Source organism: Panthera uncia (genome assembly GCF_023721935.1).
Source record: "Panthera uncia isolate 11264 chromosome D3 unlocalized genomic scaffold, Puncia_PCG_1.0 HiC_scaffold_8, whole genome shotgun sequence".
NCBI lineage: Eukaryota > Metazoa > Chordata > Mammalia > Carnivora > Felidae > Panthera > Panthera uncia.
In genome coordinates, this window is record NW_026057586.1 from 54,951,240 (window position 1) to 54,973,421 (window position 22,182).

The window sequence follows — 22,182 nt, forward strand, 5'->3', positions numbered from 1 at the left end:
AGGTTGCTTCCCAAAGTTTAATCCCCTTAGGCTCCAAATTCAATTCTTTACAGAATCAACTGTGAAAGCTTATCCTACTGTACAACAATCCTGAGGTCTGATTTGACTGTTTCATGGTACTTCCACAGATATTCATGTGTGCAATTTTTAGGACATCTACACATTATGAGTTTTTTTTTTTTTTAATTTTTAAGTGTGTTTATTCAGAGAGAGAGAGAGAGGGGGAGAGAGGGACAGAGGGAGAGACCATGCACAAGTGGGAAAGAGGCAGAGAGAGAAGGAGAGAGAATCCCAAGCAGGCTCTGCACTGTCAGTCCAAAGCCCGATGTGGGACTTGAACTCTCAAACCATGAGATCATGACCTGAGCCAAAGTCAGATGCTTAACCGAATGAGCCACCCAGGTGCCTCCATATTATGAGTTTCAGAAACACACTTCTATTTTTTATTTTTATTAAAAAAAATTTTTTTTAATGTAATGTTTATTTGAGAGAGAGAGACAGAGCACGAGCAGGGGACGGGCAGAGACAGAGAGGGAGACACAGAATCCGAAGCAGGCTCCAGGCTCTGAGCTGTCAGCACAGAGCCCGATGTGGGGCTTGAAATCACGAGCCATCAGATCACGACCTGAGCCGAAGTCAGTTGCTCAACTGAGTGAGCCAGCCAGGCGCCCCCATAAACGCACTTTTAAAAGCCTGCCTGCAAGTGATCCTTTTAACTGAAGTATTAAATGCTAGTTCTGCTACTCAGTGCATGCATTGAAAGTACAACTACAGTTCAACATTTCTACTAGGCTGTCTGTAAAGAACCTGAATATTTTGAGTAGCACAGCATCAACACTGAGAGGCCAAGTTTCTTAGCCAAAGTCTCTGGCTATTTAAAAAAAATAAAAAATAGGTCAAAGCTGAATCTAAGTTTTCAATTCACATAAGAATTTTAAAATGGCCCCCCTATTTATTACTGGTGCAACTTGCACTGGACTCTCTGAGCGTGTCTATCTGATCTGGAAAACTTGAGAGAAGGCGTAAATGTAAGAAAAAATATAAAACTCTGGCAAGAATGATGAACAATTTATTTTTCATGTACGATAGCCCCAAATGAGGCTCACACTCAAAGCTGAATGCACTACTGGCCTTGAAAGAGGTGCCAAGCTTGGCTGCTGTAATTTATTAATTGTGGCTGCCATAAATATTAGCCACAGGATATGTCACTAACAAAAATATGCAGTTGTTCAATATCACTATGAAACGTTTTAGCAGAGCTTTCGCCCCTCTTTCATCATGCTTCCTGTCTCCTGCTGAATTATTTAATCGCCATACCCAAACAGCAAATGTGAATGAGCTGACATACTATGAGATTTCTCCCCTTTCCCTCTGCTATAAAAATTAACAAGATCATAGACATAATAAATGACAAAAAGGCGTTTACTTACAAATACAACTTAATGTTCCTTTTGGGTTATAAATATTCTTTAAAGTAACATGGAAGCATGTCGACCTCCCTTCACATGCAAATTGGACACAGGACCACAACGCCTGTGTGCCAGCCAAACCCTGAAACCAAGTACTGCCTGAGCAGGTGCTTCCTTTTTCGACTATATGTCATACTGACTGGATCAGTGAGTAGATGCCAGGAGTCAAGTGAAAACTACTTCTTCGTGAATGTTTTATCCTGTCCCTACAGTAAGGCCTTCATTATCATACTGTACTCCAGTCTTCCCTGACCCCACTTCTATATTTTGCTGGACATCTGCATGGGTGCGCACGTGCACACACACACACACACACACACACACACACCCATCCATCCATACTGGAGGCGGGGACTGAACTAGAGTTCACGTTCTCCTCCTACTAGAAGAAACTGGGATTCTACTGGACTTCACTTCTGGATTGAAAAAGAGGTCACAGGTGCTGTTCTTAGATGTCTGACCTTGGAGACAAAGTCAAAAGACACCTGCTGAAACAAGCTAATGAAAAAAAAGTGATATCAAAATCAAGAGACTATCACCCCACACAGAAACGGTCCCAGGTTATTACCCATCTAATGAAAAGATTTTCTAATCTTATGGCTGATACCAGGAGTCTCCCTCCTAAACTTCCTTTAGGGCCGAGAGTATTTCTATGAAAAGAAAGGCATCAATTTAAGTGCTAACTAAGGGGAGATGAGCTATAATCTTGAAAATTATAACCTATCTTTCATGGGGGAAATGCTGTAATTATAAAATGAACTGGCAATTGATCAGGAAAGTTGAAACAAAAAAAAAAAAATCACAGGATAATGAAAACTGCTGCTCTCTGGGGGATGGCTAGGGTCTTCAGTTTAAACTGGCCTTTCCACTTGGAGCTGGACCATGGTAGCTGTAGAACTTGCCTAAAATTATTCTGTATGAAGGCAAAGAGCTGAGCCAAGCCTGAACCCTGTTCCACGTACCAGTTTCAAGAGCTTCTGTATTAGTTTCCTCTTCTTATTCAAAATGAAACAATGTTGCTTCTTAAGTTCTACTCTTCACATAGTATCTTATCTCATGATCCCTATGACCAGATTAGTATAACCAGAAGCAAAGACTTGACAACCACTTTTAGAAATTAGGTTTAAGAAGTTTTAAAAGAATGGCATTCTTTCCATTGGCTTAACCTGTCTCTCTTGGACAGGATCTGCTTACAACCTCAGAGCCCTTTTGTTCCCAGGGAGGCCTGATTAAGCCACTCCAGGCTTAGAGTCAAGCTGCCGGTTTATTAAAAGGAGACACTTTTTAGAGCGTCTATGGCAGATGTGCTTCAAGGAGGTTTCAAAGCTCTCCAGCCACCAGCAGAGGGGAGGGAAGGAGAGAGAGAAGGAAGAGCGACTCTGGTGGTCTTACTTACCCCCAAATTACATACATTAACTACAAAATTTAGAAAAAGTGATCAATTTTGATGTCAAAGGCATACAGAATTACCAGTAAAGGAGATATTCAAGAATCTAATATATTATTAATTCGAAAAGTGGATCTTCCTCCTTCTTCTCTTTTCATCCCACTATTTCACAAACCCAAGTTGGACATAAATACTGTTTCGGTTTGCTCCTTCTGCAAAGACTTAGAATGGTTCTGGAGCTATAGTAATGAGACCTCTGAAGCAGAGGGCAGGAGATCTGGGTTCTAGTCCTTCCCTACCCGTTCCAGGCTGTGTTTCCTCACATTAACTGCTCTGGGTCTATTTCCTCATCAGTGAGACGAAACAGAAGACAAAGTCATTTCCAATGTCCCTTCCAGACTTAAGACTGTGGGACTCTATGAGTAAGACAGTCCTCTGTCGAAGCCTGAAGTCTTACTCAGTTTTCAGTGCCTAGAACATAATAGGTCCTCAAGAAATACTTCATAGGAAAGCCTCTGCAAAATTAGTAAAACTCCCTGGGGAAGATTGTGCACACAGTGTGACGTTACTTCTACAGATTGAAATCGTTGTAAACACAAAAAAAAGAATTTGCATTAAGGCAAAGGCTAATTAAAACTCAAATGATTAACTTTCTCGTTGGGCCTACTCTGTACAATCTGATCAACGTATTCTGGAAAATGCAAGGATTTTAACAGAGTGTCTGGTGGAGACAATGTCTTAAGTGATGTTTTGAAGCTGTGACATAGGTCCACTGCTAGGAAGGAGCCTGGTGCGCTGGGGCCACAGCGCCAGCTCAGCCTGTATGAATGGGAGGCTGTGGTCACCACACAAGCTACTGCCATGCTGGGAGACTCTTCCTGAGGAGGGAAACGGGGACTGTCTTGGTCTAATATAGGGAAGCAATTCCTTGGCTTTCAGGGCCAGGACTGAGTTATGGGGGGCCTAAACTGGCACCTAATAGGTGGAAGCAGAATGGGTGCCAGGTGGGATGGCTGCGGGTCTGTCACACCCAAGAATGGCACTTACACTAACAGGTATTCCTTCTTTTATGTGGTCTTTCCCTAAACCTCAAGTTAAGCCTAAAGGCCAGGGTGCTATGGGGAATGATTTCTGAAGCAGCAGCAGAGAGAGCAACCCCTCCCCTGAGCCCAAAGAAAGGGGTCCGTGGCCAACCCGCCATCTCAGAAGGGTCTGCGACAAGAAGGTCACACAAAGAGTAAAGGAATTTAAAAGATTTTGTCCAGAGCACACATGACAACTTTCAGAGATAAAAGTGGGGAAGATTCTGAAGGAGGTGACATCTAAGCAAGTAAACCAGATACAAACAGCGTGAAATATAACCTGAAGTTTGAATCACAGGACGGTGAGAGGTAGAAAACCGAGGATTAGTTTTCAACCTGAAAGATCACGCACGCCCTTCACTAAGCAATCGGGTAATGACCATCTCTGAAAATCAAGCACCCTATGGTAAGTAAGCAGCACGAAATAAACAAGACCGCTCTCCGGAGCAGGGGACCACGTGCCCGTGAAAAGTGCGACTCCCACCTGCCTGCCAGCAGAACAGGCAAGTTCACGTCAACAACTCAGCAACAGGAAGCGGTCGGACAACACCGTGGGGACATGAAGGGCGCGGGGGACGGTAAGGGGAAAGAGCAAACCTAGTGTTCCCGCAGCACATGGTCAGACTCCTGACATCCGCAGAACAAATCGCCTGCCAGGCCTTAACTCCACGTGACCATCGGCAGCAAAGCAACAAGAATCCTCAGTGATTGTACCTTTGCTATGGCTTCGACCACCCAACGTGCACAGACGCTCAGGTTCCAAAATTCACACAGCTTCCAAACCACCACCACCTGGCCCGGGGACCAGTTCTATGTTTTCACATTTATACTCCTTATTTTTTTTAATGCTTTTATTTACTTGTTTAGAGAGAAAGAGAGACAGAGCTCAAGCAGGGGAGGAACAGAGAGAGGGAGACACAGAATCCGAGGCAGGCTCCAGGCTCTGAGCCATCAGCACAGAGTCCGATGTGCAGTTTGGACCCACGAACTGTGAGATCATGACCTGAGCTGAAGTCAGACGCTTAACCGACTGAGCCACCCAGGCGCCCCTATACTCCTAATTTTAAACTTAATAAAGTGTTGAACAGATCACTGTCTACACTCATGACAGACTATGAGAGTTTATTTATTTATTTTTTAATGAAAACCAGGAGAAAAGATTTAACAACTTGAGTAAAAAGTGTTCATTTTTCTTAGCCAAGCCTTAATGAGGACAAATCTGAACCCCTTGGAAACACTCAGTACTGGCTCTGTCTGGTGAACGAGAGGGTGTGTGGTAACGAGCCTTGTAGGTAAGTGTTCCCATAGCTGCACCAAAGAGTCGTCACATGAGAAAAACAAGTTAATTAAAGTCCTTCCATCCCTGGGAGTCCCCAGGGGCATCGATCTTCAAGCAGGGGAGCTGCCGTGCTGTACAGGACACAGTGACAGCACATGACAGATGGCACGATGTGGTCAGGCATTCAGCTGAGCAGAGACCCACTGAGAGGTTAAATCGGAATTTATGCAACTTCACAGACTCAAACACCCTGTGACTTATGCAGCATCGAATGAACAGTACTCGCACTGGTTTGGCAAACATCCTTATTTTCTACTTTTTACAGTTAATTACTTCTTACAATCCATGAAAAGCAACAGGTGCCCTAATAGACTCTTTTGGATTATGACAATTCTATGTGCCCTCCAGTCGAGGACCCCCAAAGGTACTGTCAGGTATTTTAGTTGCATAACCTACAGCAACTGGAAGATTCAGACACTGATTGTTTTTCCAACCAAATCCCAGTAAGTGAAAATACGAAACAGAAGAGTGGCTTGGACAGTTAACTGAATCATGGGCAAGACAGAGCATTTGAAAGTTTTTCACACATTCCTTTCCTGACCAATAGTTAGAAGGTAACAGAAAGCACATTTAGGATATGGAGCCATAAATATTCTTACCCTCTCTGGCTCCTTAGAAGCATCTCTGGATGGCAGCAAGAAATGCTTGTTGGAGCAAACTGCCCCATTTCTGTGTTTGCTTGTGATTCTGAACCATCCTGGCGTGACCCGAGTGATACTCAGGCATGGAGCCCATTCAACCAGTGGCCCTCTAGACAGGGTCAAACCTGGGGGGCAGGCTTTTACAGTTTCAGCGTTGCGCCTAAGTAGCTCTCTTTGATCTGCCCCAATCTGGATAGAAATCTCTCCCTCCAGTGTGGCTGATTCCCTGGCAGTTACCCCTGGAGGTGCCAGCCCTGTGTGAATTTAACTGGGCCCAGAAGCACCAGGTGTCCCCTTACCGTCGGGCCAGCAGCGTTTACGGCTGAAGTGGACTAAGCTGCGGTTTCCCATGCATAGACAGCAGGGTCCTTGTAAGTCACACCTGCAAGGTAAACCCCGTGGAGCTTCTGCAGTGACGCACTAGACTCCTCCAGCCATCGGCTTTCTTGTAGAGAACCAAACTACACCATAAAATGGCGTCAACGTCTTACACACACGGAGGCAAACTCGTATTATGAAATACGGACTCAAATTTCAGATCATGTCTGACTTTCCTAAAACCAAGTCAGACTCGATCAGAATGGCGCCCAAACAAGAGAAAACATTTCTAACCGGATGGTCACTGGGAAATACATCGTGTGCCCCTCAGTCAGACTCAGATGAGTCCGCATGACACAGAAGCAATGGGACGAAAGCGGGGTGGAGCGCTATTTCCTTCATCGCATGTGACGGGGGTATTTTTATTTTCTCTTTTAAAATTTATGTCTGGGAAGTAAACAGCCGTTGTGAGAGTAAACTGGCTACAGGAAGTTGCTTGTGTTCTCTGATGGTCCAAGAAAAACGGGAAGGGAATGGCTATTAGTATTTATTCTGTCGGCGTACATGAAAATAGGGTTAGCATGTAAACATTTCCCAACATATATACCAAGTTGCTTAAAAGGCCTTTTATTATGATGAGATCTGTTCTTATATTTTACTAGGAGTAATTTTTTTTTACTATATTTTAGGTAATGAAGATTTAAGAGTTTGAAAAAATTATTAATAGTCAAACGGAAAAACACCAAATGCTGCAATGACCTAAGACTACTCTTTTTTTTTTTAAACTTTTTTTTAACGTTTATTTATTTTTGAGACAGAGAGAGACAGAGCATGAATGGGGGAGGGTCAGAGAGAGAGGGAGACACAGAATCCGAAACAAGCTCCAGGCTCTGAGCCATCAGCCCAGAGCCCGACGTGGGGCTCGAACTCACAGACCGCGAGATCATGACCTGAGCTGAAGTCGGACGCTTAACCGACTGAGCCACCCAGGCGCCCCGACCTAAGACTACTCTTGAGGAAAATAGGAGAAAGCCAGCACAACTGAAAAAGGTTTCCATCTGACCACAAGGAGGCAGGAGTTGAAGACCACTACAGCACTGGGGGGAGAGGGGAAATGCTACCTTGTGGTTTCGAAGGAAAAGAGAACAGGGCCAGGGTATTCTAAGATGGGAGTGTGTATGTGTGTGCATGTGAGTGTACTCACGGGGGTCCTTTATATGTGACTATATAGTCTCGTGATAAAGTCACAGCAGAGGTGAGCCTTGTTGAGTTTGATGGTAAAGTAATGAAGGCTTTAAATAAGCCATGGGGGAAAACACTTAGGCATCGAGATTTCAGTAAAATAAAATGCTTTTCTTGATGCAGTATTAAATGCAACAACAACAACAAAAAAGTTATGCCTGTTATTGTCTCCTGCGTCCTGTTCTTTTAAATTTTTTTTTTTAACATTTATTTATTTTTGAAAGAGACAGAGACAGAGCATGAGCAGGGGAGGGGCAGAGAGAGAGGGAGACACAAAATCCGAAGCAGGCTTCAGGCTCTGAGCTGTCCGCACAGAGCCCGACGTGGGGCTCGAACTCACAAGCTGTGAGATCATGACCTGAGTCGATGTTGGACGCTTAACCGACTGAGCCACCCAGGTGCCCCATCCTGCGTCCTGTTCTTAATTCACCTGAAACTCTATGTGTTAGGTACAGGGATTTAGGGAAGCCAAAGTCGGACGCTCAACCGACTGAGCCACCCATGCGCCCCAACAATTCTGCTTTTTCAATTCAGATTTTTGTGTGTCTCTTCTCTCCAGGAGTCTGAGAGTAGTAAGAGGTACTGGGAGTTATCTGGTCTGAGACCACATCTGAGGAGCTGATGGTTTCCATAAATGCACCTACAGTTTCTGCTGGAATCCTACTGCAGAACATAGATCACAAGGTTGACAACAATAATTTAAAACATGTGTTTTCTGTTTACTGAAAAACTGGACTTCCTGTAACTTCTAATTTAGTTCTGCTCTCTATACTTTAAAAAATATCTGTGTGTTATGACAGACATTCAATGCCAACTTTTCCGAGTAACTGAAAGTCGCTATCCTGTCCCCTCCAAATCTAGAAGGAGACACGTGGAAATGTTTTGTTTCTTCAACGCATTCTATTTCTCTAATCATTCTTCATGAGAAGAGGTTTCCAGATCCCTCACCATCCTGTAACTCTCTGCTGAATAAGCTCAGTTCAGAGTTCACGGTTTCTCTCAAGAATATGCCATGTTGCAGAAAGTGTTCAAACTAAGTATCTACCTTAATCTTCTCAATAATGGCTTTTTGAGGCAAGTATTTTCACCTCCTTTTTTTCCGGTCAACTGATGCGCAGAAAGCTTGAGTTCCCTGAAATCACACAGGTTACAAGTAGACAAATCTATTTTCACACCCGGGTCTGGTGGCTCCAACAAGTGCTATCCTGCACGAGCTAATCGACAAGACACTGCGGACGGGATCTCTCCCGCCCAGGAAGAGGGGGCTGCCAGCCACATTTGGCAAACCACACGCTGCACTTAAACAGAAACAACCATGACCGCACGGATGTTTCTGACAGCTACACCACGCAACTGGTTAATGCCGAGTTTGTAATCGACTTAAACCCAAAGATAAGTTTCACCCAAACTGTTACGAAGTCTGACCACCCCCTTCCTCCAACACATTTCCATTTTGCATCTGATCCCTCAAAACAGAACAAAGTTTGACCTGTTACTTTGCTTTAGTGTCACACACTGTCTGCTTCATGAGATGCCTGCATTCTGACACACAGGCCACTAGTCACTTTTAAAGGCCTGTGTCCCTTGAAAAGAATAGTTCAGGGGCGCCTGGGTGGCTCAGTCGGTTACATGTCCGACTTCGGCTCAGGTCATGATCTCGCGGTCCGAGGGTTCGAGCCCCGCGTCGGGCTCTGGGCTGATGGCTCAGAGCCTGGAGCCTGTTTCCGATTCCGTGTCTCCCTCTCTCTCTGACCCTCCCCCGTTCGTGCTGTGTCTCTCTCTGTCTCAAAAATAAATAAACGTTAAAAAAAAAATTTAAAAAAAAGGAAAAGAATAGTTCAGCTTTGTGTGTGTGTGTGTGTGTCTGTGTGTGTGTGTGCGCGCGCACGCGCATGAGTGTCTTGAATGAAGACATGGATAAAAACTCAGTTTAGAGGAGAACAAGACTGAAGGACACTTCCTTAGGGCAAGGTTTTTCAGCACCGTTTACCTATTATATCCCACGCACCTTGCCAGCCAAGTTTTATGTGCCGTCGTATCTAAAACCAAGAGGCATTTTGAATGTGCTTTTTCAACTAGAATCCTGTTGCCACCTTGAGAACCACATCACTGATTCACAATCCGTTTTTCTCCTTCAACCAGTCAGCTACAAATAAGTCCACTTCACTCTGCCATATGCCCAAATCTCTCTATTATCTCGACAAGGCTGTCAGTCCATAGTGGCCACATCCTTCTCTACTACCAACGTCCATGGAAAAACTGAAAATATCCTATTGGCAAAGGATTTTGTGCCCCAGAAAAAAAGAATTATTCTTAAGAAGCTGTCAAATTGATAAAAAGAATTATAAAAGAGAAATAACTGACCAACAAGACCACGTCACTCAAAATGCTCACAGGGGCATTAACAGTAACGCTGAATTATATCCAAAGTTAATCACAAAATAAAAATTTTGAACTCAAAACCACAGGTTACCTGTAACACACTGGAAGCATGGGATATAAATTAAGTTTAGCAGAATGGTTAACACTTACATGCACCTCAGTCAGCCCTGCAGCATTTATCCGCCACCCCCACACAAAACTCAGTAAACTTCCTTCTAGACTCTTCTTTAGAAAGCTCTGGTAGGTAGGACGAGAGGGCTGCAGGGTAACCCTATTTATTCCATTAATAATACAGTCAATAGAAAGACTCTCCTCAAAACTAAGAAAAAAGTTTCTCTTCGGTCAATTTTTCCAGAAAGTGGATCCACACTGGAAAAACACAATCTCTCTCATGGTTACAGAAGTCCTTTACACTTCAGAGTAAAACCCAGGGAGGAGTACATTATTGAATCTCCCAATTCCCAGAATAAACGTCTAACTCAATAATGGGACACTTCGAACTAAGACATTAGCCAAAATGAAAGCCATAAAAATGTGAAAAAAAAAAAAAAAAAGGGTCTGTGCATGGCACACTTTAGGCAGGATCCTTGGAGCATGTATTTCACTCCCTCCAGCAACCCATCAATACTTATGAGGTCACAGCATGACAAAAATTCTATCAGTTAATATGTGATCAAGTAACTTTTGATCTAAGAGTTTATTTTCAAAAGATCTTTTTTCCTCTACGTTCCTACAAAGTAACCCAACCCCATCCCCACCACAAATGACATTATCAACATGAAATGGATTTGAATCTTCTGATCCAAGAAAAGGACTGGGTACAGCAGTGCAGTATGCAAAATAAAGTAGGAATGATGTGGCATTGTGGACAGAGGAAGCAGAGAGGAGTGAATGAGGGACACAGCAAATCAGGTGGGGTTGGCACCGGCTGTGTCTTAAGGGGACCTCGGGGCAGACTTATAGCACACCCAGCAGAAGACGTGAACTCCATAAGCATGTGGTGGGAGGAGCTGGTGTAGACGGATGTGCGAGGTCCCTGTATGACCAAGGGCAGGGGGCTGAGGTGGGAGGAATAAGCTCTTTGAATGAAAACGTTAAATCTGGGGCGCCTGGGTGGCTCAGTCGGTGGGGCGTCCGACTCTTGATTGCAGTTCAGGTCACGATCTCACAGTTCATGAGTTCGAGCCCCACGTCGTCACTGCCCACACTGTCAGTGCCCGGCCTGCCTAAGATTCTCTCTCTTTCCCTCTTGCTCTGCCCCTCCCCCACTCACGCTATCTCAATATAAATAAACTTAAAAAAATAATAAATAAATAAGCAAACGAAAGAAAATGTTAAATCTGAAATTGAATCACCTGCGAAAGAACAAGCTTCTCCCTCCCAGCTGTGGGGGGAAGGCACTGTGGCCGGTGCACACGCACTCCCACTCCCGTGGCCTGAGTTCACACCCTCTGTGTGTCCTCTGTGCTACATGGAGAATGCAACAAATCATCCGTCTCCACCACTATGGACAGGTAGTGTTGTCCCCATCTGTTAACTCGATCTTGCTAAATATCTCTGACAAAAGTCCTCTCACTGCTCCTTCTCTGAGAGGAATTTTACTTTTTTTCTTTACAAACAAAAGCCACTATACCTTTTTACACTCAAACTGCAATGCCCACCACGATGTACATTAAAAAAAGTTATTCTAAGAGGACATATTCAGTTCACACTATCCTACAGTGCTGTGTACAGAAATTTACAAGTTTATACCGATGAATGGTTGAAATTATTCAAACACAAAAAATATTAAATAATTTAAAATAGAAAAAAATAAAATCATTCAAATTAAAAAGTATAACTATTCAAACAGAAAAAGTAAATTCATTTAAATGATAACTCACAAGATATTAATGAAAACTTGATTTAAGGCCCCCATTTTTTTTTCCTACCATGGGAAGTGTTAGAAAAATATATATTTTTTTAATTAAGATCACATTTTTCTCTTGATTGTAACATTTTGGAGACATTATAAGTATTTTTAGTAATATGATCTGTTAAGGACTTTGGAAATAATTTTGTATTTAGAAACCAGGTCTGAATAATTTTCCAGAGTTCTGAAAACAAGAAAGTGCCTTGGATGCTTTACACCAACATTCTCCAGTTCTCAATATCTGGGACAAAAAAAGTTTTAAAACGTGCACTCACCTCCACGTCACAGATATATTCTGATCCATCCAGAAGTATCACTTTGCACTGCATGCTTTTAGGCTTTTTGACAATCTTTAATGGAGATCGAGATAGTTTACTGCTAGATGATTTCTGAGAAAGTTTATCGTCTTCCAATTGCTGATATTCGAGCTGTTTTGCAGCCCCAGCAGCGAACTCCCGTTCCTTGTCAGTGACCTGTGAAGAGCAAACAATGAACAGTTTTCACTGCAAGACAGGAAATAAATATTGCATTGCTCAGGCAATAGCAGAACCCTTCAGACATTGGTTTTCCTATTTCCAAGAGCAGGAGAGATGTCTGGATGAGGATATTGTGAATGGACACATATACGTATACAGATGCTTAAACTGCTAACAGTTTCACCTACATAACTTTGCCATTTAAATGTACCAATAAGGCTTCATTTCAGTTTGACTCGAGGATTTAGTTTAGAAACACTGAGTTTGCAAATGGCATCAAGACTTCACTAAGTAAAGGACGATACAAATGGACTCCTGACTTTTTCAAAACGCATTAGATAGTACCGGTCTTTAAAATAAATCCTTTAAGGGTGCTTGGGTGACTCAACCCATTAAGCGTCCGGCTTCGTCTCACGGTTCGTGAGTTCGGGCCCTGTGTTGGGCTCTGTGCCGACAGCCTGGATGGAGTCTGCTTCGGATTCTGTGTCTCCCTCTCTGCCCCTCCCCCATTCACACTTTGTCTCTGTCTCTCAAAAATAAAATAAACATTAAAAAATTAAGTCATTTAGAGTTTATCTAACTGTACTCTATTGTCTTCATTCACTGGGTCCTTCTATAATCCACGACCCACGACACCTCATCTGCATACAAGGTAAGGCCTAGAGAGCTTCAAGTGTTAACCTTCTCAGTAATTTTACAATTGTTAAAATATTTGATTTAGCTCTAAATCAATTCAATGAAGCCAGCGGCACTGAAATTCATCACAAAGTAATCCCCTTAGTCTGTTCCAGCCCCCCTCCCCCCCCACTGTAATAAGCCACTGTAAGAGCAGATCAAATCTGTTCAAAAGCTTTAATCTGCTTTCAAAGCACAACAGTGTAGCCCAGGCTAGACTCAAAACTGCAGAGGACATCCTATGGAACAGTGAAATTCTCCCGTGAATCCCCGTGGAAATCTTTCTGTGCGACTCTTCTAGTTACGGCCTTCTTCTTGATGTGTGTGGGCGTGTGTTTATATACTTATGTTTTACTGAAGTATAGTTGACATACAACGCTACAATAGTTTTACGTGCCCACAACAGTGATTAAACACTTCTATACGTTATGCTGTGCTCACAGGATAGCTGCCGTCTGTCACCATTCAATGCCCTCTTCTATCTATGAAAAAACTACCAACGGTATTAGTGCTGATCCAACTCAGGGGCCAGACTATCATTTCCACTAGTCTGCAAATACACACTGACAACGCAAAGAAAGACGTGTTCCAAAGTTCAGGTTAGGCCCCTTGAGTAAGCATGAAATTTCTTCTCTCATGAACATACTATTATACTGGTAGCTGAAAGCACATGGCCTTGGCAGGAAGGCAGTCTTGACAGCTTATCACTTCAACTTGTCTTTTTATTCAGTGGCTACCATTTTGCGACACTCTAATCACAAAGTTGTCTTTCAATGTATTTATTTTGGATTTTAGGTATGGATTTCTGCTTAAAAAAATTTTTTTTTAGTTTATTTTTTGAGAGAGAGAGAGAGAGAGCGCAGGGAGTGGGGCAGAGAGAGAGGGGGGAGTGAGAATCCCAAGCAGGCTCCACACTGTCAGTGCAGAGCCTGATGTGGGACTCGAACTCACGAACCATGAGTTCATGACCCGAGCTGAAATCAAGAGTCCGACGCTTAACCGACTGAGCTACCCAGGCACCCCCGGATTTCTGCTTTTAAAGTGGCATCTTCCATCTGGTTTTCCATCCAGAATATTGTAAATACAGTCTTTTCCTCCACTACCTTGCACAGGAAGTCAGGGCAAAGTTGCGAGAAGTTCTTCAGGATAAAAGGACACCCATTTGCTGAGTGAAGTAACCAAGAAAAATGGAAACACCAACTTCAAAGGCCCAAAGAGTTGAGAAGGCTAGCCGTAGCTAAAACAAGTAAATATTAGAAAACCTGCAGGTCTGGTGACTTTGTCCAACTTTTTTTTTTTTTTTTTTTTTGACTGTTAGTCTTTCCGTATCAAAGCATTAAAATAGTGCCACAGAAAAGTCAAACATTAATTTTGGCTTAGGCCAGCTGAAGAAGTCTGGTAACCTTGGAATATTATACCGCACATTTGCTAAGTGCCCGTATAACTTCCGTGAGACTTTTGCACTTTTAATTTACATTTTCATCTCATCGCAGGCAAAGTCACCAGAAGCTACATTTTTATTTAAATTTTACTACCTAGAATCAACTTTTTCGATGTATTAGGGAAGGTGAAATTTCATTTTTCCTCTAATAAAATAAAAGTATCTGTGTGAGAAAAAGCTTTCTGGGCTATTCATCAGTCAACGCCAGACGCACCTGAAACCACCAGTGTGCAAAGGGAGGTGTTTCCAGGGGTCGTTTCCACGCACCCATCATTGAGTCTCTCACGCCCATTTTTTCAACAACATTAACTTCAGACGAGCAGACCAAGGACCTCAAATGAAACGTCCACTGTAGTCACATATAATTCATTACGATTTAAAAATATCAGTAAAACCCTTTAGGCAAATCCTGTTTCACTTAATTCTCATGACAGCTCTGGGAGGTAGGTATCTAGGTATCCTCACCCTCATTTACACTTGAGGACAGAAAGGGGTGCAGGGCACAACCTCAACAAACTTCCTCCAGGTCATAAAACTAATAGCCTGGAATTCAAATCCCGCCAAGCCCATGATTTAATCATCACTGATAACCAAAATGTGCTTCATTTCACCTCTAGTGTACTGGGCTCCTAGTATGAATCACAGAAACCGAGGGGAGAAGAACCCAAGGAAACCATCTTTTCTCATCTCTTCACTTTGTGAACGAGGAAGCCGAGGGGCAGAGGCTAGACAAGTTCTCGGAGATGACTCAAATAGGGAAGAGGCAGGAGTTTACTAGTTCTCTGGACTCCACCGCCAGTTACCTTTCCCTCGAAGGGCTTAGTATCATCTCTCTGAGTTTGTTTCCAACATCTGACTTCCAGAAGATCAAGTACATGTATCACGTCCTGGCACAGAAACTCTTCCTTCTCTACAATTATTTCCCACTCTCACGTTTATTTCGTTTCAGAGTTAGGAGGAAAAGAATGGGAAAAAAAAAATCCAGTCTTAATAATTTGACATTTCTGAAGTTTTAAAAACAAGCAAAACACCATCACATCTCCAAGAGAGAGAGAGAGAGAGAGAGAGAGAGAGAGAGAGAGAGAGAGAAACATCAAAGAAAAAACATGAGGGCAAGCATAGCTCCTTAAGTTGGAAGGATATCCCTCAGCTCCCCATCATGAAACAGCTTAGGCTAGACACAGCATCTATTTACAGAGCATGAAAATAAATGTTTTTTAAATTTCTTTTTAATGTTTATTTATTTTTGAGACAGATAGAGACAGAGTGTGAGCTGAGGAGGGGCAGAGAGAGAGGGAGACACAGAATCTGAAGCAGGCTCCAGGCTCTGAGCTGTTAGCACAGAGCCCGACGTGGGGCTTGAACCCACGAACTGTGAGATCACGACCTGAGCTGAAGTCAGACACTCAACCGGCTGAGCCACCCCGGTGCTCCAATAAATGTTATTTTTAATACTGTTTAAAGGCAGAACTTAAATAGCATGGGAAAAAACATAATCAGGATGCAAACACAGTTTAAGGTAATAATAATGTGTTGCACCTTGCAAAGAATTTCGTGTCTCTTCCCTCAATATCTCGAATTTCTAGCTTGATACATATACTTCCAACCTAGAAAAGGCCAACTGTTTGCAGGAACTCCTGGGTTTGCTTACCACACGAGACAGTATTCTAACACATGCTGATTTCAGGTTTGAAGTTTTAAGCCAAAATAACTTAAAAATGGATTCATTCAAAGCCCAGTATAAACCATGCTTTATATTTTGTATGAAAGCTTTTAAAAGAAATATTCACACCACATGTGGCAACTTAAGTGTGTCTATTTTGGTAACAGAATTGAACATACGTGCACATAGGAGAGGGAAAGAGATCCACCTGAACACCCATTAAAAGTAGCTGGCAACATTAGGTTCAGAGTGACCCCTGGGAAGAATCAAATTAGCTCTAACCCATAGGCCTGAATAAAACTCAGGAGCCAAATCAGAAGGTGTGGGGTCTGTCCTTCCTGGAAATCCAGATAAAACCAATAACTTCCAGTGCAGATTTCAGTGGGTTGAAGCGCTTTAATCAAATGAAGGAGTTACCAAGCAAGACTGAGGAATGTCATTCATTGAAAGTCTCAAAATAGCAAAAACTTTCCATCTGCCTGGGACGAGAAGGGGGAAACAGATGACCCCTCATAGTTGCCTCTAGTGCTAAGAGACCAAGGTCGGCCCCCAGACCCCAGAAAAGGTCAGTAAACATTCCTTAATTGGCTTTCCGGGTGATGCTAGCAGGTGCGGGGAAGCCGGTGGCCGCCTGCGTCCTGTGCCCCGGGGCTCACCTCCTTCCTCACGGGGGTGCTGTGTGCCGCGCCCTCGAACTGTTCCAGGGCCTGCTGCTGGTCCTCACCGCTGGGCTCAGGCCCCTGCTGCGCCCCGGCTTGCCCCTGCGCCCCCGCTGCCTCCTGGGGCTCGGCCTCCTGCTCTGGCTTGGATTCTGAGTCTGAGCCGGATTCGGTCGTCATGGTTGATTGTTCTGCAAACAGAAAATGGCACGGTCCCATCACTTGGTGCGATTACCTTCCCTAAGCAAGAGAGCCAGGATGCTCCCCTGAGGGGCTGCGCGGAGCCACTTTTGCAAAAGGAGCGAAACAGGCCTGCAATCGGAACGCAATCCTATTGCACGCACCTAGCAGACGACCTAAATGCACCGCAAAGATGGGTGCCTGTGAATGGTTCAGAATTAACACTTAACTAGAAGTCAAAATTTATTTGTAATGATCACAGGTTTTATTCCTATTAGATTTTTGCCACAGATGGCCGTACAATGTCATTAAGGTAACGTCACAATAATTACATAACTGAGATACATTTAATTTCAGAAAATGAATCTGCCCCATCAGCTGGGTCTATATTTTAATCTCTGGGAAGGATGATCTAATAATGGAAGTGGATATCCTTTCTCATTCCCTCTCCCTTTCTGTCCCTACACAGGGCCCCTTGCTCTGCCTCCAGAACCCCTGAATCTATCCATTACTTCCATGAGCAAATGCCTTTTCTCCGATTTCTCAGAACCCTGTTATCCCCGTGTGAATGAACAATGACAACTACACCAGAGGCTTCCTTGGTGACGTGGAAGGTGTCCCACCCTGCACAAGCCCTGATTGGGGCTGGAGGGAGGCTGAGCAGTCTCACCTCTCCTTCATGAGTGAAAATTCACTGCTTCTTCCTGGCTTCCTCCTTCCCCTGAGCGTTGAAAAAGGAGTCTGTCTCAGCTCTTTAGGGGACTCAAACAACAGATCTTATCATATCGTAATCTGCTCTTACGTCTAAAGACCCCTACTAAAATATAACCACCATCAGGGCGCTTGGGTGGCTCAGTGGGTTAAGCACCCAACTTCAACTCAGTTCATGATCTCACAGTTCGTGTATTTGAGCCCCGCGTCGGGCTCTCTGCTGTCAGCACAGAGCCGCCTTCAGATCTTCTGTCCTGCTCTCTCTCAAAATAAATAAAAACGTTAAAAAGTATATAATCACCATCTCGTAATGGCTTGCGAGCCAAGCATTTTGTGCCTTCGTTTCTACATCTACCAAATGAGGGAAGCGAACGTGACCGTATCCGGAGACCTTAATTTTCTGTGGTGACTTCTTCCCCCTAACTAAGGGGCACACCACTGTGTTTAAAGCAGTTTTCTGCTTTCAAGAGCAAGAGAGGTGCTATGCCAGTGGCTACCATGTGGTTTTCGGTGATTTCTTGAGCATGTGGTTAATAGCTCAAAAACAAATACCCCAGCCTACCCTGGAATCTCCTTTCCTAATTCTAATTTCATGGTAAAAAAATATATCAGGAACAAAGGGCTAGTGTAACACTGTAAGCAAATGACACACCCATTAGTGAAATACAGAATTACACAAAATACTACTCCACAGTAAAATCACCATGGAGTTCCGATCTTCACAATATGCGCTGGAATAGGTTTAATAATTAGAAGAAGAGGGAGCACACAAATGCCAGTCTATGTTATAAATGGAATTCAACGTCCATGCTTTCCATTTAGGGCTCGTTCGTTCGTTTGTTTATTTATTTACTTATTTTTAACAATCAGCAGCTATGCTCCCTCTTGCACAAAAGACGTCAACCTGGCAGCGTGCAGTTGCCCAAAGCATATGTAAAGATCAAGACCAAACACAGAACAAGATAGTGATCCAAATAAAACTATCGGATTTCCTTCCTGCCTCTAACATTACCTTTTAGATTTTTAAGCAAATCTGAGAGTAAACAGTATATTCTCTGTTGTGTGCTTTCACTAGAAAGCATCAAGTCTACAGAAAAGACAGTGGAGGAGGAAGAAAGGTGATGGTGTTGTGTAATTCAGAGCCTACGATCAAAGTCTACCTTTTAGAAGGGGACGATTAATTTTAACAGTCAATTCAATTCACTGAACTCTTATTAAGTACCAAACAGAAGCCAAGTACTGTCCATGGTTTAGAAATAAACATGTTTGTAACTCCCCTCCTCACCCCAAGGAGTGGCACAAATGACTTCTTCTCAGAATCCATGTTCTCCATCTTTTAGTAATTAAACTTTGTTTTAACCGGTATTCCCCCCCCCCCCCCCCAGCTTCAGACCACAATTAACTGAGGCCACGTGATGAAGTGTGGACCAATGAGAAAAGAGAGCATATGTATTCAAAATGTTTAGGTCATTTTCCTAAAGGCAAGGGCCCTTGCCCTAGGTTTCCTTTTCTCATTGGCTAGAAAAAAATGGTGAACATGACTGCCACACACTCAGTCATGGAGACCTCAAATTCAGAAGGATGCCAGAGCTGTCCCTTCCAACCTGGGCCCCTGGATGAACCCATGGAGCACAGCTCAGTTGCTCTGTATTGTGCCACGAGGCAGAAATCCATTTCTGTCTTCTTTGAACGTGAGTTTGCTAGCTCAGAGCCAATCTAATACATATTCTTCAGACTAAAATTCTACTAAAATACAGTCATACTTCAGTGGTTCCCATTTCAGTAAAACAAAGTAGCTTTCCCTCAATCTCACGTCCTCCATCGGCTACGACCGGATTTCTCTGCTTTCCACTCCTAGCTTCTCAAAAAAATATCGTTGACCCTTATCGTCGTCTACTTCCTCCCTTCCCCTCTCCCTACAACCACAGCAGTCTGACTCCACTGGGGTGGACGATGCCATGGACAACCCACTCTTGTCATCCTCATCACATTTGATCTCTTGGCAGCCCCAGCAAGGGTGGTAAGACTTTTCTTGTCAGCACGTTTCCTTCTCTTGGGATTCAGAACGCACCACACCCTCCTCCCTTTCTCCAGTCTCTCAGGCTACACCCTCTCATTCTCTTTTATGGGCAACTTCTTATCCAACCTCTACATGTGGGAATCTCCTGGAAAACTCCGTCTGGCTCTCTCCTCACTTTACGCTTGCTCCCCAGCTAATGATACGCTTTCCCGGGGCTTTAAATACTTCCTAGAAGCCAACTGCTCGTGCATTTGTAACTCTGGTCTGAACCTCTGAGGTTTCAAACCCAGCTGCCCGCTTGACATTGCGAACAGCTCACAAGTATCTATCGATTTTCCTCTTCCAAATCTGTTCCTCCCCTCACTCTTCTTCCTCACCCCAATAAATGGCAATGCCATTCCTTCAAGCCACAATTCCACAAGTCAGCCTTGACATTTCCTTTTCCTTACCTTCCCTATCTTTGGCAAAATATGTAATTTTGCACATATTCAAATAGCTACATAAAAACATGTTTCCAAAATATATCTTGAATTGGCCCCCTGCCACCATGCAAGCTATCATTTCTTTCCTGAACTCCTTAATAACCTCTTCTTCCCTGCCGATTCCTACCCACCTCTAATTCTAATCTTCATAAAACATAAATGTACTCATATCACTCCTGTTAATAGCTTCCCGATGTGCACAAAGAAAAATCCAAACTCGTAATTGCCATGGGTTTCAAGCACAAGCCTCGGCCTCAACACCCTATCCCTGCCCAGAGGCACTGCCTACCCCTCTCCCCCACTATGATCCAGCCAAGTGACTGCCTTTTGATTTGCAAAGCCCAGCAAAGTTTTTTGCCTCCAGATTTTTTAGGTATGCTGTTCTCTGCAAGAATGTTCTTTCCTGTCCTTCAAGTGACCAACTTCCCCATTCCCCAAGTGTCAGCTGAGAGAGGCATTCCCTTTTTACACAGTTACTCTACGTGTGCTCATGGTTTCTTACCTATTATCTATCAAACTTAATGGTTATTCAAACCCTCCCCTGACCTCCTTCCAACATCCTCATGAGTGGCAAACAGGTGTATTTATACCCCAATATACCCAGTTCCAACATAGTACCTTAGGACAGAGTAGGTATTTCAATACTTTTTTGGAGAATAAAACCAACCCCATTATCATATCTACCTACCTATGTAAATGTGTAATAACTCTTCCTTACAGTCTTGAACCATTGTAAAATCTCTCAAGTGATGAAAAAGTAGGTATTTCAAGGTTTAATGGAAAACAGAACTCAGTTACAACTTTCAGAACTGAAATCTCCCTACAAGGTAATAGACACTATTGGTCTGATCACACGCTAATGCTTTTACCAGGAGACCAAAGGGTTTTTCAAAAACTCAAACAGAAAATATTTAGGTGGCTTAGAAAATCTCTAGAAGAGTAACCAAAGAGTCACTAGATCATAAAATGTTTAAAAAGATGCAAACAACTACTAAAAAAAGTACATTTAAAAAGATGCCTAATTTTCTTCCTCGACAGGGCGTTTTTGCGCATAAATCATATGTTGAGGGGTGCCTGGGTAGCTCCGTTGGTTGAGCGTCTGACTCTTGATTTCGGCTCAGGTCATGATCTGAGGGTCACGGGATCAATCCCAGAGTTGGGCTCCACGCTGAGCATAAAGTCTGCTTAATATTGTCTCTCACTCTCTCTCTCTCTGCCCCTCTCCCCAACTCGCGTGTTAAAAAAAAAAAAAGATACCTTCAGTATCTTCTTCTATTTTCTATGAGTATTATATTTCACATTCTGTTATTATGTGTGTTTCAGCAAATAATAACTACAACTTAATAATCAAAAGTCAAAATGATTACAGAAGTAGAACCAGGATCGTATCTCAAAATATAAACATTTTAGTTCATTTCATGAACTATGCTAATTTCATAAATCTATGTATAATCTATAGATCTAATACATGAAAATAATTAGGAGCAAGTAAGTTTTCATGTGGGGGACTGGGTGACTGACTTAATGTCTTTAGTCTCCTGCTTCCTCTTCCATAAAACAAAGGGTTCAGCCTAGAAATTAGTGATGACCAAGGACGCTGGGCGTGGGGAAGGGGCAGTGGAGGGAAGGGAAAGGCCCCAAACGTCAGATCTTCTTACAGTTTAAGCCAACAAGTCTGTCACCTCTTTCACCATCTCTTCCTTCAGCTTCCTTGTCTTTATAAACATAAGGAGTTTTTACAAAAATGTATTGGTAGTATGGCCTCCATTGGGGTGGATGTATCAGTGCACTCTCAACTTTAAAAAGTTGTCCACGGGGCACCTGGATGGCTCAGTCAGTTGAGCGTCTGACTTCGGCTCAGGTCATGATCTCGCGGTTCGTGAGCTCTGGCCCCACGTGGGGCTCTGTGCTGCCAGCTCGGAGTCCGGAGCCTGCTTCGGATTCTGTGTCTCCCTCTCTCCCTGCCCCTCCCCCGCTCGTGCTCTCTCTCAATAAATAAATATTAAAAAGCATTTTTTTTAAAGTTGTCTAATAGATGTTAAAATAGGAATCTTTCCAAATGCATGGCCTTCGCTCCTTGCTATACGTGAACTAAAAGAGAAA

The 22,182-nt window shown here is 43.3% G+C and overlaps 1 protein-coding gene across 8 annotated transcripts in view; it reads right to left on the bottom strand.

Annotated features, from left to right (window-relative positions):
• EPB41L3 (erythrocyte membrane protein band 4.1 like 3) overlaps positions 1–22,182 on the bottom strand; it is a 147,853-nt gene that overhangs the window by 76,010 nt on the left and 49,661 nt on the right. For all 8 annotated transcript variants that reach the window (XM_049620389.1, XM_049620393.1, XM_049620391.1 and 5 more), the window contains exons 2-3: positions 16,684–16,877; positions 12,048–12,245 (exon numbers count right to left, since the gene is read on the bottom strand). In XM_049620389.1, the coding sequence (XP_049476346.1) occupies positions 12,048–12,245; positions 16,684–16,866 (381 nt within the window). In that variant the 5' untranslated portion in view covers positions 16,867–16,877. The remainder of the gene's footprint in view (positions 1–12,047; positions 12,246–16,683; positions 16,878–22,182) is intronic.